Genomic DNA, 20,518 nt, shown 5'->3' on the forward strand with positions numbered 1-20,518 from the left:
TACCAACACACCAAAGCTATGATAAGGACTAGGACTACAACAGCAGACAAGGTAAGCGTTATTCAGGTTCAGAGTTCATTGTCTCCTGTACTACTTAAAACAAGAAAAATAAAAGAGCCTGTTTATTTGAGAAAGTGTCACTAGTTAGCTTTTGCAAAGGAAGCCAGTAAAAAGGATGCCTTTAGTCAATAAGGTTAAGTAGCCATTTTATGGGATTGCATTCCCTGGATGTTAGATCAAGTTTTAGAGTAGTGGACATTAGGATTTAATTGTTCTGGGGTTAGGCAGGACATCAGAATTGTATAAAGCTTTCAGATCATTCTAATGTGCAGCCAAAGTTGAGAACCACACTTTTGAGGTAAGTTTCATCACTGAAACAAGTGAGTGACTCCAGATGATAAGGCTGGGAGAGGAATAAAACATGCTGATTACATAGGAATAATAATAATGAACAATTCTCTAGTCTTTATGTGCCAGGAAAATTTCTAAATGTTTAACATATGTTAAGTCAGTTAATAGTCCCACCAGCCCTATGAGGAAGTAATTTTTATTCTTCCTATTTGAGAGGGATCAGAGCCCCAATGGCCACACCCAGCAATTATCAGAGCAGGTCCTTGAACACAGTCTGGTTCCAGAGTTCCTGATCTTAACTGCTATGCGATATTTTCTCTAAATATTATGTAATAGTAATTTTACACTGAGAATTATGAAAGAAGGGAAAACATATAACAATGGCAGAGCATCATTAAACCGTCTTCCCTGATGACTCAGACGGTAAAGAATCTGCCTGCCATGCGGGAGACGCAATCTCTAGGTTGGGAAGATCCCTGGAGAAGGAAATGGCAACCCACTCCAGTATTCTTGTCTAGAGAATTTCATGGACAGAGAAGTCTGGCTGGATACAGTCCATGGGATCACAAACAGTTGGTCACGACTGAACGGATAGAGATATAGATCATTAAACCAGTCAAATACCAGCTGATGACTGGAAGTGGTTATAATGCGGCCATAAACACTTTTGAACTATATTTTATATGTATTTATGTAAATATACAAATAAATTCCTGTATATATTTAATATCTATATTCCATGTTGATATTCTTAATTTATGGAAATCAGTTAACAAGTTTGTCTTGTTGTACATGTACATTGTTAAATAGTCCAGAAGGTTTTGTCTTCAGCAGTGGGCAGGGAGATATAAGCTGTGGAAACAGGTAATTTTTTTTTTCTGACTTTTCATTTTCTCCTGAAGGAAACTCAAGTGCTAAGGCTATTCCATGTAATCTAAAGAATGACTCTTACTTCATGGTAATGACCAAGCTGTAGGAATAAAATCTTAGGAGGAAGTAATCATCCCCCAGTGAGCAAGTCTAACAAATCGAACCTATTTTACAGGTGGAAATACCATAAAGAAAAGTATCATTGGAAGGATTACTGGCACACTGCATTTCTATGCATGTCAAAAAAAAATTCCAATTTAACTCTATAAAACATGTATCTGAGTCAACCTGCCATATGTATTTTTTTCTTACACTTTCTATCCCATTACAGAAATAATACCTACCGAATAATGCTGTGCATTTCTAAATGGCTAGCTTTCAGGCACTTTGCCCAGCTTTTGTTGTTCCCTCTTTTCCTTTGAAGGCTGAGAAAGCAAATGTAGTTTTGGGGAGTGCAAGGTCCCCAGTGCTGTGGATATTTCGTGTCCTGAAGCTGAAGCTATGGTGCTATAACCTGTCTGGGCTGGCTCCCTATGAATACAGTGTAATACATGTAGGGAATTGTTTGGTATTCAATTAAGAGCTCTCTTCACTCCTGTTATTAAAGCCTACAAACTAGTGAGTGTAAAATTGAAGTTGAACAGTTCAGCTCTTTTTGACATTGAAACACTGCCTGAAAAATAGTGATGTAAAGCCCAAGTCAAATGTCACCCTTTAAAGCCCATGGAAAAATGAAAAGTGGAAACACTGAGGGGAAAGAGGAAATGTCTGAAACCTGGTCATTTCCTAATGACACAGTACATGATGTTAGGAGCATGCTACTGTGCTCATGCACGTACATCAGCCAGTTTGTCGAACACAGATATTACATTGATTTGAACAGAAAGCTGCAAGGTTATTATTGCTAAAGCTTCAGTGAAGGAAATAATTAAAGCATTAAGCATTTTAAGATTTTAAAATGACTTTAGGCAATCACCAGAAAACACTATAGGAAATCTATATACTGTAATTGAAAGGAAATTGAATTGGTCTTTATTTTTTAATCCCTTCTAAATGTCCTCTAGACGGTCAGACCATGGAAGATAATGCATCTTGTTTTGCCATCAGCAGTGCGACTTTCTGTAAATCTCATGTGCTGCAGGGCCCACTTTTATTATTTTTACTTAGAAAATGCCCAGCCAAATAGATAGTATGAAATTTTGTGTGTATTATCTTTGTTAGTCTCTGGTCTCATTGTTTAAAACAAAAACAACACAACCAGACAAAAACAACCTCTGAAGCAAAGTTAAGCTAAAAACATTTCAAACAACGAACCAGAGAAGTTGTTAGTTAAGTCTGACACTTAAACCTGAGTGAAAATCTAGATTTTATCTAACAATTTTCCTGTCAATCTTGCTCTGCTGCAAGGGCTATGACCCACTGTAGAGACAAATTCAGTTTGGATCTATGCGAACCTAACCCATTTTTATGGCTATTATTGGAAGGAGTTTTTATAATCAAACAGAATAGCTTGAAGTGAATCTCAGGGAGATTCTTGGGTATGAACAGAAATTAAGGAATCTCAACCCTTGAGTAATCCTTCAAAAAGATGTATAAAATCAGCATTTTCATTATAATGGAGTAATATTGATACCTTCATCATTTGGTGGTTTTGAGAAATAAAGTTATCAATATATGCACAGCTCCTAGTAGCTCAGACAGTAAAGCGTCTGCCTACAATGCAGGAGACCCAAGTTTAGTCTCTGGGCTGGGAAGATCTCCTGGAGAAGGAAATGGCAACACACTCCAGTATTCTTGCCTGGAAAATCCCATGGATGGAGGAGCCTGATAGTCTACAGTCCATGGGGTCACAAAGAGTTGGACATGACTGAGCGATTTCACTTTACAGATGATTAGTACATACTATGCACTACGTGGGGCTTTCCTGGTGGCTCAGCAGTAAAGAATCCACCTGCAATGCAGGAGACTCAGGAGACCTGGGTTCCATCCCTGGATCAGGAAGATCCCCTAGGGAAGAAAATGGTAACCTGCTCCAGTATTCTTGCTGGGAAAATCCCATGGACAGAGGAGCCTGGCGGGCTAACAGTCCATAGGGTTGCAGAGAGTCAAACATGACTGAGTGACTGAGCATTCATGCATGTGCACTATGTATGTGTTATAATTATTTTTATAAAAATGATGATAATGGTGATAATTTGCCTTTTAAATTTTATTGCCAAAATATCAATTAAGAGTTTGGGATGGTCATGTACACAGTGCTATATTTAAAATGGATAACCAACAAGGACCTACTGTATAGCACATGGAACTCTGCTTAATGCTATGTGGCAGCCTAAGAAAATGGCAACCCACTCCAGTATTCTTGCCTAAAAGATCCCATGGACAGAGATGCCTGGTGGGATACAGTCCATGGAGTTCCAAAGAGTTGCACATGACTGAATGACTAAGAACTCACACATATGAAAAGCCCCAGTACCATGGCTGACACATAGAAAGTATTACAAAAAATGTTTTTTAAAAAAGTTCTATTCAATGTAGAAATTAGTATTTCTTTATTATGACTGTGTTTATATGTGATATTCTTTATTTCTAGTTTTCCCGAGAGTCTGTATCCTGAATTTCTCTATGTCAAAATTCCATCTCTAGTTTTTGGTGACTACAGCTAACATTTAGCTAATACTAGGCATCAGAACAGGTGAATATGAAAGGATACCTGAGTTGAGTGAAAAAAGTTAAGTCTTAAAATCTAGACTGCTTTCATTAAGAACAGGAACAACTTTTCAACTTTCTAAGTGCTATAATCCATAGACATGTTAGAAGGATGGCAAAAAAAGAAGAAAGAAAACAGAAAGGTGAAAGACCTTCATAAAGCAAAGGAGAAAATTATATGTTCTGTAGCATATATGAGAGAATCTGGCAAAACATTAAAAAAACTTCATATCAACTTATTGATCTGCCCACCATGCACACACTTGATATTAAAAATAAACCTCCAAGGAAGGGCTTTTATTGGCTCAGGTCAAACAACCAATTATTAACAATTGCTAAACCAGAGAGTCAGAGTCATGAAAAAAGTCGGGGGATGAAAAAGGGAAAGCAGTTGTCTAGGGATGAAAAAAGAAAGCAATTCTCCAAAAGGCAGGATGGGGTTAGTGGCCATGCATGGCCACTGGAAGAAATCAGTGTGAGTAAAAAAAAAAAAAACAAAAAAATGTGAAAGAGAGAGGAGAGAGAGAAAAGAAACATTATATATTTATATATATATATATAAAAATATATATATATTTATATATATATATATCTGTTTTGTATATATATAAAACAGATAATGTTTAAGTCACTACCGAGGTCAGAAGATAAGATACAGCCACCACCTCTACTTCCTCCAAATGCTATTTCATTATCAATATTTCAAACCCCCCATTACTAGAGTACTTTAGAATTTTTAAATCATTGACTGCATTTACTTCTGTTTAAAGGAAGACATAATTAAGAAGAAGCTGGAAATTATATATTTTTAATTGTTTGTCCAGAGCATTATTGAAACAAACTGCTTATCAGGTTTTGTTGTTATTCCAGTAGTAAATATTTTGACTAGTTAATACACCAAAATGCTGTGTTCAAGTTGGCACTAACAAATGTAATTTATTTAGGCAAACTGACAATAAGTTCATCAAACTTAAAAAATAACTCCAACGGAGAAAAAAAAAACCCTGTGTTTACTTTGGCAGTTGAGATCTACTAGTCATGAATAAGATGACATTCTAAAAGCTATTCATGTACTTAGAATTAGGTAATGTAATTGTAAAAGGTGGATAGAGCATTGGAAATTTAGCTTTTTACTTTGTTTTAGATCTTTTTCCACCAATATTATATGGTCTATGAAATTAAACTCTTCTTGAAGAATTAATTAGAAAAAGTGCACATCAATGAAAATAATTGAGGATTGACTGGTTGACCTCAGAAGAGAACAAAAACTCAAAAGAAATTTCATAAGGTTTTAAATTTGGCAAGAGGACTGCAATATCTCTGATAATTAGACTTTCAACACATTTGGATTTGCTAATTGGATCTAAGTTCTAATTAGACTTTTATGTAACTAAAAATGACACATCATTGTATGAATTTAATGTGCTTTTACAGTTGAAACCAACAATTAGCAGCTTTTTCCACATTATTTTAATATGGAAAAATCTGGCTTTTTGCTTACATGTGACAACCCGTTCTCTTAAGATATATTGTGTACATTTTAATTTTCTTAATTAAGCACCTTTTGAGGAGCTTAAAAAGAAGCACCTAAATTGTTTATTTGTGAGGAAGACTTGCCGGTATATTGATGACTTCAGAAGCTTCAAACAAAATGCAATCAGTTCAGTTCAGTCGCTCAGTCATGTCCGACTCTTTGTGACCCCATGAATCGCAGCACGCCAGGCCTCCCTGTCCATCACCATCTCCCGGAGTTCACTCAAACTCACATCCATCGAGGCGGTGATGCCATCCAGCCATCTCATCCTCTGTCGTCCCCTTTTCCTCCTGCCCCCAATCCCTCCCAAAATGCAATACAAGGACATAATACAGTCTTTAACAGGAAGCAGCACGAATAACCAGGTGCCCCTATAAACCATTCAATTGATCAAAACAGTCTCTGAACATGACTAAAGTTCTGTTACATTTTTAAAGCCTGAAAATATGGAATAAGTTCCCAAATGGGAAGGCTCATTGGGGCTGGCATCAGAATTAATAGCATGGTATATCTTCCCAAGATGTGTGTTGCAACAATCTCTGCAGCTTCGCTTCTTGAGCAGTTATCTGCTAATTCAAATCACAGCATCTCTCTTTCCTCCTTATTTCTGAATTGAGAGTCATCCATTTTTATCCCGTTGGAATTTATAGGCAGTAGTTTTTAGACTGGTAGCCCTCAGATTTGGATGTTACAAGAGATAACAACTACATGAGAATGTAAAATTACACCAGTACTTTGGAGAGCAAAGAGCAGTAAATCATTGCAAGACTTTAAGGGAAAGACTGCTGCCAAAATCTCCCATGTAGATTGATAGCACTGACAAAAAAGGCAAATTACATTGTTTTATGTACTGTGGATATTTGAAAACAACAAAGCCTTATACATGTTTTATTTTCCTCAAATAAAAACTGTGACCCCTCTAACCACATTAAAAATCAGCTTTTTCCCCAATAAAAGCAATGTAAGATCTAATTAAAACCATTTAAACTGTAAGAAAATCTAACTTGTGCAGTAATTGATACATTAGAACAGGCATTTTACTAGAATTATATGTGCTATTATTTTTCTAATTAGTGTATTACTGGGACTGAATTATTGGTGTATTTATAACTCCTCATTAAGTCATATGTCTTCAGTGAGTCCCCTAAAGCCCTCTGGATACTGTCATATACCATATGATATTTAAAAGCAGGAAATATCATTTTTGATTGCTTCATTTGCTATTAAAAAGCAAAAACTGCACAGGACACTTTCTGTTATGTTATTCCAAGATTTATCATGCAGTTCTCTGAAAGGTCTATATATAGGTGATTGGACTGTTCCTCAGGCGGAAAAGTGACCAAGCTATTTTATCTTTCAGCTTGGGTGCTGGAATCCTGTCACAGGGCTGAATGGGTCCCTGACTGACAAGAAACTGGAGAATAACATGCGTGGAGTGGTTCTACGTGTGGTGACTGTTCTGGTAAGTCTGATCTCAGCCTTGTGGTTTTGGCTTCCAGGAGGTTATTTTATCCTTCATTTCCTTATGTTTCATTAACTGATGTCACAATATTAAAAGAGCTTTTAAAAAATCCTAACTATGCATTGTATGGTACTTGTAATTATCATATTTTCCAGCCTTCGATTTATGTGTGTCAGAATCAGGCTTTTACATACTTTTCCTTTAATTATAGTGCTAATTTCATAACTTACTTAGACAGCTTAGACCAGATTTCTATCCTTCTATAGTTTTCTACACATGACAAGATGGAGTTCTCTCTCAGGCATCCTCTCACTGAAATCCGATGGTCTATGTAAATGAAGATAACCAGGCCAAACAAGGGTGGATTTGATCAAATACAGTACATTCAGTAACACTGAAACGTTAGCTTTCCTGGGAAGGACCTACTTCAAAGTGAAGCTCATCGTATTGTTTAGTAGTTATTTATTGAGTATCAACTGTATTTAAGCTCATTACTAATCCCTGGGGACACTAATAATTAAAATGGACAGATCCGATTCTGTTGTTTTGAGTTTATCATCCAGTGATTCTGTGGCTATTACATGGGATTATACATGTGAAACATTTATTATAATTCCATTTGGTAGAAAAAACAATAAATGGTAACTGTTTATTCTATATATTATTATTTTCTCACATGATATATAAATAAAATGTTAATAGAAATAGTCTTCAATAGCAAAATGCTCCAATTGGTGCTGTCTAAATAGCCATAGGGGATGAAGACATGCCTTCTCCCTGCCTATCTCAATGTGTTTAACCTCATGCTTCTTCATAATACATTTCAAAAAGATAACCCGTAGTTATTAACTTCAGTTTTCTTCAGAAAAGCCCACTTCTTTTTAAATTTGAACAATTCTTTCTTATAGCCTAAAAAAATTACAGAATTAGTAAACATGAGAAGTGGTCTTTTTTGATGTGTTGATGCTAATTGAATATTTATCAGGATTTATAACAGCGATGACTGCCCTTTGCACATTGTTTAATACAAATTAAGCAGACTCAACATAATTTCATTGTCTATAAGAAGGATCTATGATACTCTCTATAAAAAGAAATTTAGACGATGAGTCTATCTTCCCTTTTGGTGCCTATAATTTATTTTTAGCTATGGTTTTAACAAGATTTTCATTGTTTGGAAAATAATTATATTATGAGTACTTGAAAACCTAATTGTGCAGGTGCTTCTGTACATACTCAGAAGTGTAGATATGCATTTTCACTGATGTGCTAGTATTTTTTTTAAAAAGGTATTTAAAGCATAATAAACTATAATAGTCTCTTCTCTAGTGATTAACATGGAAGCTCAAGTGAAAACCACAATAAAAGAAAATATATGTGCTTTGCTTTTGCCTTTGACATACATATTTTTAGGCAAGCTAGCCTCATTTACTCATTAAATATGTATCTAGTACTTACTGTATAATAGAGTTAGTTGGTAATGGGTATAAGATGAATGACACATATACTTATGTGCATATTTATGCCTCAAGTTACACATAGACTTTTGCTGGCAGGTGCATATGTAATGAAACAGCTGAGATTTATTTAATACTAACTATGTGCAGATACTCTACTGAGTTGTTTTCATGTATGATCTTATTCAGTCCTCATATTATTTCCAATAAATAAATAGTATTCTGATCCCAAGAATCTGGTTGAAGAAACTGAGACATACAGAGGTTGAAAAAAATGTGGATGATTATACAGATAGTAAGTAGCAGAGAGAATTGAGATTCAAATCCAAAAAGCCAGACTCTAGATTTCTTAACTTCTTCCTCCTTAACATTATATTTACTCCCTCTATTCCTACTGTGATAAGTGTGAGAATTGCAGTAGCTATAGGATTTTCTTGAGAGGTAGAAATGCTTAACTCTGAATAAGATGAAAGTGAGTTTTACTGGGAAAGCTTCATAGAGCCAATTATTTTCAATTCATTTCTAGGCCAAGAAAAATGATTGCTGTTTTGTGCGTGAAATGGTATTGCCTCACACAGTGTTAATACCTTCGTGCCCTATTCTCACCTTCGTGACGTGTAAATGATCCGTTTTCTTCAAGCTTAGCCCTGCCCTGACCCTGAATGTGCTTAGTGAGAGGAGATATGGAAAGGCTGTTTCCCTAAAGTCTTCTGTGGTACAATATGAATTTATGAGTTGGGTGCCCAGTTGAGCAAAAGGTTGTTACACTTGTTAAACTTCCTCAGTATACAGCCATTGTACTTAATAATTTTTCAGGCTTTCTGGTTCTTCCTGTAATTCCTATTTGAATGGAAAGCAGCCATGACTTTCTTATTTATTTCCTACAAGACCCTTTCCAGGTATAGCTCCTACTTATATGACTTTGCAAGCTTCTTCCACCCAACACTGAGAATCACTGAGAATCACTCTTCCCTAAGTCAATGCAGCGACTTTAAAATCATGATGTCAACTAAACCTGAAACTCAGAATTCTATATTGGACTTGATTTAGTCACCTAAACAATAACCCCTTGTATTCCAAGTATTTACCACTAGCCATTTCCAAAGAGAGAAAAAGGAGGGAGGGATCATGTGTAAAGGCCATGACAGAAGGTATCTTAGCCTTTATTCCATTCTAACAAAAATCTAATCCCAGTTATACACACACACACACACACACACACACACCACAGATTCTTTACTTCTTAGGAAAGTAATGTTATCAAAGACACACAGGTTAATAGAATTGATTTTTCTTGTTTAAATTTTGAAACTCCCAATCCCATCACTACTAAAGATACTTCATACACTTGAAGAAAATAATCTAATATTTATCTTAAACTAAATAAACTCCAGTACTCTTGACTGCAAAATCCCCTGGACGGAGGAGCCTGGCAGGCTGCAATCCATGGGGTCGCTAAGAGTCAGACACGACTTCACTTTCACTTTTCACTTTCATGCATTGGAAAAGGAAATGGCAACCCACTCCAGTGTTCTTGCCTGGAGAATCCCAGGGATGGGGGAACCTGGGGGGCTGCCGTCTATGAGGTCGCACAGAGTCGGACACGACTGAAGCGACTTAGCAGCAGCAGCATATTGTTTATGATGCCAGGGGCAAGTGAATGGGACTCAAATGGTTAAGTAAAGAGAATTAAATGAAGGGATTATTAACAAATAATGTAAATAAAGTTGAATAAATCAACAAGGGTGTTGAAGTGTCAGGGCCTAGATGTGCAGCAACCCTAAAGACTGATGTGATGGGGGAGAGAGTCTAGCAAAGCTAGAGCCATGGAACAGAAACCGCATCTTAGAAGTGGTGGCCTTGGCTGTGGGAAGAGGTTGGAGGAGAAGCACTCAAATCACATTCAGGCAGCGAAGAAATGGAGAGGCGGGTGCTCTAAAGTCATTCCTCCTATCTTTCCATCTACTTCCATCATTTCCAATTACAAATCCAACCAGAAGCAGAGGGCAAGGGAGCCCAAGTAATGTTAGAAGACCAGGAAGGTCTTCTTCTTAGGTCACAGTGTGGGGCCGTGAGGGACTCGAGGGCAAACAAGGAAAAACCATCTTCAGTATCTGTTATTTGGTCTGACCTATTAAGAACTTTATGTGTGTTAACTAATTTAATTCTTAAAAAAACTCTATAAGATATGTGCTAATTACATTTAAGGATGAAAACAGAGCTCAAAAGAATTAACTAAATTTCCATGTCCATAATAACTAACAAGAGCCAGAGATGAGTTTCAAGCCCAAACTTGAAGCCAAAGATCCTGATCCCTATGTCTTTAGCCTCTCTGACATTCTGTCTTTGGAATCAGAATAAATTCATGTTAGGTTTAATTTAAATGTAACTATTGAGATTACAGATGCTATTGAATTCATAATTTAAAAACATTTTTTAAAAATGGCATCGCATAAGGATAACTTTATTTTTAGCCATCACCAATGCCATATAAGTTTCTTAGAAATGGAGGAAAAGAAAGAATGTGAATAAATCTCCCTCTGCCAAACTCTGTTTCCATATTTGGTCCACTGATCTCTACTGCTTACCAAGTGGACCAACTGTCTTAATATGAGGCATTTATTAGGATTATTTTTTCCTTTTCATTTCATAAGTTGTACAACTATGGATAGCCATAAGTGACCAATTATGCCATACAGTTTTTTCATGGTTATTCACAAAAGTTATTGGAAACATCACTGAGTTGTAAGTATCATCATAATAATTATGAATCCTTATGAAAATAAAATGGAAAGAAGTTGGTGACAAATGGAAGATTTAAGAAGCTCTTCTGTAAGAAAAAGTACTAGATATCTGGAAAACATAAACTGGCCTTTAGAAGGAGATCACTCGTTAATAACTCTAATCTTCTTGATTTCGTTTTCTTAAAACAGACATATGGCATCTCTAATGAAACATAAACTCACTCATAAATTTATTTGAGAAGTATCTGTTGAGGGTCCTCTTCTAGTTGCTTGGGGTACATGCAAAATAGATAAAGATATTGACTTTGGGGAGTTTCATTCTAGCAGGACATTGAAAGCGCTAAGAATATTTTTGAAAAAATGCAATGCCTTTTTTCTGCATTGAATATATAGCACAATACTATTTTGCCTAAAACTACCATAAACATAATTGTATAACTTTATGTAAATATGATTAGAAATTTGTGTTAGAGCTGTGGTGGTGCTTTTTCTGTATTTTATAAATTAAAAAACATAGTCTTTCATATTGTAATATCTTTGAATCAGGATGAGTCTTTCAGTTGATGTCTTCCTGCAATTAAAATTGGTAGCAAATTTTTGGTCTTTATTAGTGGTAGGTGAAACAATTGTTCATTTTACAATTGAAAACATTTTAGGTCAAATAATATGTGGACACTATCTTTACAAAATTAATTAAGTTAATGGATATTCCTGGAAATTTAAATTTAACAAAACTGGGCGTGAAGCCATGGTAAAGAGACAGACTAAATAAAGAATACCTCCTAAAGGAAAGAAATAACAGTAAGAAATGAAGCCAATTTTTAAAAATAGGAGAATAACAGCAGTGAAAAAAATTACTATCTGAACTAAAGCTATCACTAGACCCATAGAAATATAAACATAGAAAATATACCAAAGCAGTTTATATTAAAACAACACCACACAAAGCAAAGTCCAAACTCTGTTGAAACATGTAAATTTTCCCAAGCAATCACCATGAGGAGGGTGTAGCAGGTAACTACCTACTGAACTATCATATTAAGAGAATTTTCCTTTGCCTAAAATATTTTGTTATAAGTCTAACATCTTGGGAATTATTTTAAGCAGGCCTTATTTGCCTCTAAAAATGGAAATGTTATCTGAGATCAGAAAAAGGTAAAAGAGTATTGCATGGTACACCCTAAACTATTAGGTTTGACTCAATAACTATCACTGAGCATTTATTGTAAGCTAAGCACTGTGCTAATCCCAGGGAGGCAAAGAAGAAAAAAAAAAAAAAAAAAAAAATATATATATATATATATATATATATATATACAGTTCCTGCTCTTGAGGAGTTCCACAGGAACCATTTTATCAGCATTAGTAAGTTCTCTATCAGAAAATAGGATCTGTTTGTGAAGGCATTAAATGCATTTAGCAGGAGCCTGGGAAAGAATGATGAGAGAGGGAGGCAGGGAGGGTGCACACAACGAATGTCACAGTGTTTATGACCGAATCTCAACGGTGACATCAAGGACCAGCTTTGTGGAGTTACGGAACAATTCGAGTGTTCATTTACTATGTTCTGTCACTCAGAACTCTTTGTAACTCTGTATTTTGTAAAAATTTCATTAGTGTTAGACTAATGAAATTAGACTACATACCAGTAAAACACAAGTTGTTTTCATGTACATTGTCAGGTATATAGAAGCAGGTCAATAAATATTTGTTGAATGAACAAATTAAGATATTCTGATAGCCTGTGGGTGTGTATGTGGAGTTGGGAGGGAAAGGAAAGAGGGAAGGAAGGAAGGAAAAAGGGAAAAAGAAAAGAAATTAAGAACTCTATATGTAATTACAAAAATAGGAACTGGAATGGACACAAGACTATGCCTGAATAAGTAGTCTTAGGATTCCTCATTCTTTAATTTTTACTTACTAAGACTAAATTTCCAAAAGAAATGCCAAAGGATTATGTCATTGTTAAATCTTTTGACATAGTTGTTACTGGGAAATGACATACATGCTTTTAAGTTAAAGAAGTAAAAAGTTTTAATTCAAAACATCAAGAATCATTCATTCACATTATTAAATAGCAAGTTTACGTTCCATGAGAAGTTACAAATCACAGAATCATTTCATATTATCTTGGTCGTAGAGGCACTCAGTGCTTGGCTTTTGTTCCACAATATTTTTGCTATCATGTGAAATAATACTTCATATCTAATGTACCCATGAATTATGTCAGTGTAAGGATGAAGGCTTCCCTGGTGGCTCAGAGGTTAAAGCGTCTGCCTCCAATGCAGGAGACCCCAGTTCGATCCCTGGGTCGGGAATATCCCTTGGGGAAGGAAATGGCAACCCACTCCAGTATTCTTGCCTGGAGAATCCCGTAAACAGAGGAGCCTGGTAGGCTACAGTCCACAGGGTCGCAAAGAGTTGGACACGACTGAGCAACTTCACTTTCTTAAGGATGAATCAGTGTACTTAGCTTCTTCTCAATGTACCTTTTAGCAAAATAGTAAATAATATGCAATATGATTTCCTGTTGGAGTAATATTTCATTGTTTTTCCTCCACCTATTCTTCTCTTCCCAACACACTCATACTAACAGCCATTGGGCATATCCTGCAGAGTACTAGGTTTATAGTCAAAAGATATCCATTCAAGTTCTACCTCTTCTATTTAATAAATCATTGAATTTATGGAAGTCAGGAAGCTATTCTGAACCTCAATTTTTCTGTCTGTAAAAAAGGAACAAAAAACCGGCCACACAGGTTTTTTATGAGTGTAAATACCTTAAACTATCTGAAAGCAGTTAGTAAAGTGCCGAGTGTTTCTAAATATAAGATGCTGTTATCTCTGCAGTGGAACAATAATGTGTAAATTAACTACAGAAAAGGAAAAAAATGAGCATGAGTGATCGTGAAGCCATAATTAATCAGTGTCATCAATCTTTAGATTTTGATGGGAAATTATTTAAAGGACCCTAAGTTAGACAAGGAAAACATAAACTACAGAATCATGACTTTTAATCCCATTTATTGTTACTTTCCTTTGAAAATCTGCTAATGAGAAAAACCACAACTCTCCTCCTAGTGAAGATGGTGCTGCCTAGAGACAAGATTACACAAATATCTGATATTTTAAAAATCCAAATAATAAACTATACAAATTTCTGAAAGTCTGGTATGTCAAGTGTATTGTCTCAGGAATCATGTTTGGTTTTAGGCTAGCTTTAAATAGCTTCTGTATATGAATATAAAACTAAGAAAACACACTAAAAACAGCCCTGAAATGTCCTTTTGCTTAGTTTTTTGCCGAGGACGTTGTCCAAGGTTTTTCTACTTGCAGACGTTCAGCGTTTTGAACCCCTGCCGAGGTTTAAGCTTTCCTGAGTCTCAGCCTTTGTCTTTCCTCAGTCTCAACCTGAACCTAGAGGCAAATTTAGGAGCAGGAAGAGTGAACTTGACAAAAGGCTCTCCTGGGTGGGCCTTCAGGCACAGATAAGGGAGGGAAGTTTGATGGCCATCTCTTAGTGGGCCCACAGCAGTGTCTGAAGAGGTCTCCTTTGAGTGTTAATAAAGTTTGGTTCAAAGCTCCAGGCAAAAATGACAACTCTGGCTGAGGACATGTCCTGTGGATACTGTCTTAAATAAATTAAGCTAAAACTCTCAATAAAACTTGGTAAGCGCCATGTAATAACTACTACACTGAAAGGACAATAAGCACGGTGGTTAAGAACACTGTCCTTGTAGGAATTCCACTTCTGAGGTGGCAGGCTGAGAAGATTCATAGACCCACTCTTCAGCAAAGTAAGCACCACAAAAAGCTGACTGACTGACTAAAATAAGTAAGTAAATAAATAGAAGCCATTTAAAATCTCTGTAAATTTCCTAAGGGCATACAAAAAATGAAGTAACACTTAAGAAAATGTACAGAAAGTCAGTAAAAACAACAGGAGGCTATAGCATCTCAACCTCATGGTTCTCTTTCTCCTTCCACCTGACTCACTGCCTTACTCAGCTTTATGGAAGCTCCACTCCAAGCCACTTTGGCCAAGAAGACAGGGCTCCATCTCCCTTAAAAGTTTCCAATGAAGGGTTATCTCTCCTGGAGGCTGCTAACATTTTCCACACAATCTAAATGTAATTTGAAAAGGTTAAGTCTTACAGCCATACCACCCTGAATGCACCCAATCTTATCTGAAAAGGTTAAATTCCTGGTGAGTGTGACCAAGAATTTGTGGGCTCCCTTTCTCCACCTAACTGTGACACATAGGAGGCAGTCTCTATCCCAGGTGTAACAGACTTAGAGTACTGGGGCTTTGGTTTCCATCACTCCACCTTGTTACAAGGCAGGGGTTCTATGCCAAATGAGGTAAGTGGAGAAGGCCAGAGGCTGCCACTTAACTCAGTACCCAGAGTTGTAGCAAAGACTTTGTCCAGGGGAGAGGCAGTCCATAACAAAAGAGAATGCTTAAGCACTCTCCAATTATTTGAAACAGAGCATGGGGAATTTCAAGTCTTTGGCTCCTCTTAATTAAAAACAATAAGCTGAATCATAAGCCAACTAGTTTACCAGGAAAAGCCAGAAAAAAAGATAGCTAAGAATATCCCTCCTGAGGTCAGAATAAGTTTTAAAACCTGACTTCAAATATGACCCCTACCAAAATTTAGTTCCTTCAAACTACTGAGCAAATCCAAGGAATTGCTGAAAACAGTAAGGCAATCAACCAATAATCAGTGGAGTTTATCACTTAATGACTTTAATGACTATGATACATTTGAATACAGACACAAGCATCCTCAACAGAATGCTGGAAAACTGAATCCAACAATATATAAAAAGGATTATACACCATAAACAAATGAAGTTAATTCCAGGAGTACAAGGTTGGCTCAGTTTATGAAAACCAACATCATATCCCATATTAATAAAGGGATAAACCCACATAATCATCCCAACATATGTAAGAAAGCCATTTAATAAAATCTAGCACTCTTTCCCAATTAAAAAAAAAAGTTGACAATCTTATAATAAAAGAGAAGGAATTTTCTGAAATAATAAAGAGTATCATTTTAATGGTGAAATGCTGAAAAACCCCTCTTAATCCCTTAAGTTCTCACTAATTCTGTTCAACATCGCGGTGGAGGTTCTAGCCACCCCAATTAGGCAAGGTAACTAAGTAAAAGGAATGAAATTAGAAAGGAAAAAGTAAAACTTTCTGTATTTACAGATGACATGGTCTTGCAAATAGAAAATCATAAAGAGTAAACACACACATACACAATTAGAGTTAATAAAAGACTTCAACTGCTCTGAAGTGTAAACACTTTACAAAGATCAATTGTATTTTTGTGCACTAGCAATGAAGATTACAAAAAAGAAATTAATAAAGTTATTTTCATTTAAATATATCAAGAAGAATAAAATAGAATAAAATAAAAGAATAAACAGTAACAACTGCAATATTTGTACACTAAATGCTACAAAACATTCTTTGAAAGAAATTAAAATATCCAAAAAATGTGGAGAGATAGCATATAGTCATGGATTGGAAAACTCAGTATTGTAAAGATGGCAATATTCTCCAAATAGAGCTACAGATTCAATGAAGTCTCTATCAAAATTCTAGCTGTCTTCTTTTTTTTCTTTTTTGCCATAATTGACCAGCAGATCCTAAAATTCACATGGAACTGCGAGAGAATCAGAATAGGGAGAAAACAAACAAACAAAAAACCCACAAAATCTCAAAAAAGAGCAGTAGGAAGACTCACACTTTTCAGTTTCAAAACTTACTAAAAAGCTACAGTAATCAAACTAGGTCGAGGATAGACATCAGTAGAACAGAAATGAGTGTCCAGAATTAACCCATATATCTATGGTTAATTGATTTTTCAACAAGATTGTCAAGGTCATTCAATGGAGGAAAGAATAGTAGTCATTTCAACCGGATACCCACATACAAAAGGTGCAAAAGAATAAACTAATATCCTTGCCTAAAATAGCATACAAAAATCAACTCAAAATAGATCATGAATTTAAATGTATAAGTTAAAACTATAAAATTCTTAGAAGAAAACATTAGATGTAAATCTTTGTGACTTTATTTTAGCAGTAGATTCTTAAATATAACACTCAAAGCATAAACAACAAACAAATAGATAAATTAGATTTCACTAACATTAAAAATGTTTATGTCTCAAACGATAGAATGTAAAAAAATGAGAAGACAACCGAGAGCATGGTATAAGATATTTGCAGATCATGTGTCTGATGAGGGACTTGTATTTAATACATAAAAAGAATAAAGTTTCAAGAATGACAACATGTGAAAAATAAACCAATTAAAAATGGGCAAAGGATCTGGGTGGGTTTTCATAGAAGGTATAAAAATGACCAATAAGCATATAAAAAGATTCTCAACACCATTTGTCATCATAGACGTGCAAATAACAATCACAGTGTGCTACCACTTTACACCATGCACTATATACATGTGTGCATACATGCTTAGTCTCTCAGTCGTGTCTGATCTTTTGTGACCCCATGGACTGACCCCATGGACTGTAGCCCAGACTCTTCTGTCCATGGGATTTCTCAGTCAAGAATACTGGAGTGGGTTGCAATTCTCTTTTCCAGGAGAACTTCTTGACCCAAGGAATGAACCCAGGTCTCCTTCACTGCAGGCAGATTCTTTGCTATCTGAGCCCCTAGGGAAGTCCTTACACCCACTAGAATGGCTGTAAATCAAAAGGACAGATAAAAACAAGTGTGGCAGAGCTGTGGAAAAATGAAACATTTGTATGTTGCTGGTGGGAATGTGAAATAGTGCAAGAGCTTCAGAAAAATAGTCTAGCAGTTTGTTAAATGATTAAACACAAACTTAGTGGATGATTCAGAAATTCTACTCTAGGTATGTTCCAGGAGAAATGAAAATGTGTGTCCACACAAAAACTTGTACACATATGTCTCATAACAGCTTTATTTACAATAACAAAAAATGGAGACACCCAAAAGGTGTATCAATTGATGAGTGGAAGAAGAGTGGTATGCCCATAAAACGAGAGATCGTGGCAGTAAAATGTAATGAGGCACTGATAACACAGTGCCTGGACGAACCTTGAAAATATGCTAGTTAAAAGCCAGTCACAGTAGGTCACATGTTATATGACTCCATTTATATGGAATAGGCAAGTGTATAGGGTCAGAAAGTAGACTAGTAACTAGGACTGGGAGAGATTACAGGATTGAGAAATGATGGCTAAAGGAAATTGGATTTCTTTACAGAGTAATATTCTAAAACTACTATGATTGTAGCGTAAGTCTGTGAATGTAGTAAAGCTGTTGAACTGTACACTTTGAATGGATAAATTATATGTATGTGAGTTATATTTCAATGAAGCTATTAAAAAAACAGACTCCAGAACCAGATTATATTTAAATCTCCAGGTCTCCTATATGTGAATTTAGGCAATGTATTTAAACTCTTTATGATTCTATTTCTTTTTTTAAGATGTTTTACTCTTTTTGAAGAAACTTTTTATTTTGGTGAGGGGTATAGCTGATGAACCATATTGTGATAGTTTCAAGTGAACAGCGAAGGGACTCAACCATACACATACATGCATCCATTCTCTCCCAAACTCCCCTATCTAGTGTTAGTCGCTTAGTCATGCCTGACTGTTTGCGACCCGTGGACTGCAACCCGCCAGGCTCCTCTGTCCATGGGATTTTCCAGGCAAGGATCAGAACAGATCAGATCAGATCAGTCGCTCAGTCGTGTCCGACTCTTTGCAACCCCATGAATTGCAGCACGCCAGGCCTCCCTGTCCATCACCAACTACAGGAGTTCACTCAGACTCATGTCCATCGAGTCAGTGATGCCATCCAGCCATCTCACCGTCTGTCGTCCCCTTCTCCTCCTGCCCCCAATCCCTCCCAGCATCAGAGTCTTTTCCAATGAGTCAACTCTTCACATGAGGTGGCCAAAGTACTGGAGTTTCAGCTTTAGCATCTTTCCTTCCAAAGAAATCCCAGGGCTGATCTCCTTCAGAATGGACTGGTTGGATCTCCTTGCAGTCCAAGGGACTCTCAAGAGTCTTCTCCAACACCACAGTTCAAAAGCATCAATTCTTCGGCGCTCAGCCTTCTTCACAGTCCAACTCTCACATCCATACATAACCACTGGAAAAACCATAGCCTTGACTAGACGGACCTTTGTTGGCAAACCACTTCAGTATTCTTGCCTTGAGAACCCCATGAACAGTATGAAAAGGCAGGCAAGGATACTGGAGTGTTTTGCCATTTCCTTAGGCTGCCACATAACATGAAGCAGAGTTCCATGTGCTATACAGTAGTTCCTTGTTGATTATCCATTTTAAATGTAGCAGTGTGTACATGACCATCCCAAAATCTTTATGATTCTATTTCTTCATCTTTAAAATACAGGTAACATTACCTACGTCATAGAGCTGTTAAGAAAATTAAAGGAACTAATATATGAAAGAACAAAGGATGTCTTTGAGTAGAGCCTGGCACGTAGGAAGTGCTGTATCTAGGTGTTAGTTCTTATTATGCACAGCGTTAAAGAGCACATAAAAGAAGTATCTATCGCGTGGGTAGGGCAGTGGAAAAGGCTTAAAGAATGACACAAATTAGTTCTGAAACATAGGCAGTGACTAACATGGTATAGTGAAAAGGGAAGGAATATTCAACAATGTAAAGAATATACACAAAAGTATGCAGATATCAAGAATTTAAATTACTCTATAAGTGAGCTGCAGTATCACCTGAAGCAAATGAAATTGAAATGCAGACCATTCCAGCAGCCTGTGTGTTAGGTTTCCTTTTTTATTAAGAGCTCCTTTAGAGACAATTTAATTAGAAATTTTCTGTGAGAATAATGTTAGCATTATATAATTTAGATAATATTCATTAACTATTTAAAAACACCATGGTTGAAATCCTGATCTAGCTGTAAGGTAAGATAAAATGGATCTCATTTTTATTAGTGAAGCAGTATAATCAGTAGACATAGATATTTATGATATACATATTTTGTTATCTCTTCTGCTGCTTATACCCAGCTCATGTGAGAGAAAAGGGGAGAATGCAATTTTTATAAACAGGCACTTGAGGAAGACTGGCTGAGGCAAACAATATAATTCATAGCAACACTGAAATATGTATTCACTTCAATGCTGAGTGAATAAAATTATTATGAGAATTGATGCATGACAATGACTTGACAATTTCTTATTCTTTCTCATCACACCAATTCTTAAGATGATAGCTGTCATGCAAACATGCAAGGATCACTACAGCACTGAGATAACCATGCATGACCCAACTTTTCTTCCTTTTGGAAGATGAAACCTGAATTCTTAGAATAAACACTGCATAG

The 20,518-nt window shown here is 36.1% G+C and overlaps 1 protein-coding gene across 2 annotated transcripts in view; it reads left to right on the forward strand.

Annotated features, from left to right (window-relative positions):
- GRID2 (glutamate ionotropic receptor delta type subunit 2) overlaps positions 1 to 20,518 on the forward strand; it is a 1,632,436-nt gene that overhangs the window by 1,196,667 nt on the left and 415,251 nt on the right. For both annotated transcript variants that reach the window (XM_086406553.1, XM_086406551.1), the window contains exon 9: positions 6,825 to 6,926. In XM_086406553.1, the coding sequence (XP_086262679.1) occupies positions 6,825 to 6,926 (102 nt within the window). The remainder of the gene's footprint in view (positions 1 to 6,824; positions 6,927 to 20,518) is intronic.

This window comes from Bos grunniens, chromosome 6 (assembly GCF_055505025.1).
Source record: "Bos grunniens cultivar Pamir isolate PY7600 chromosome 6, Bosgru_T2T1.0, whole genome shotgun sequence".
Lineage (NCBI taxonomy): Eukaryota > Metazoa > Chordata > Mammalia > Artiodactyla > Bovidae > Bos > Bos grunniens.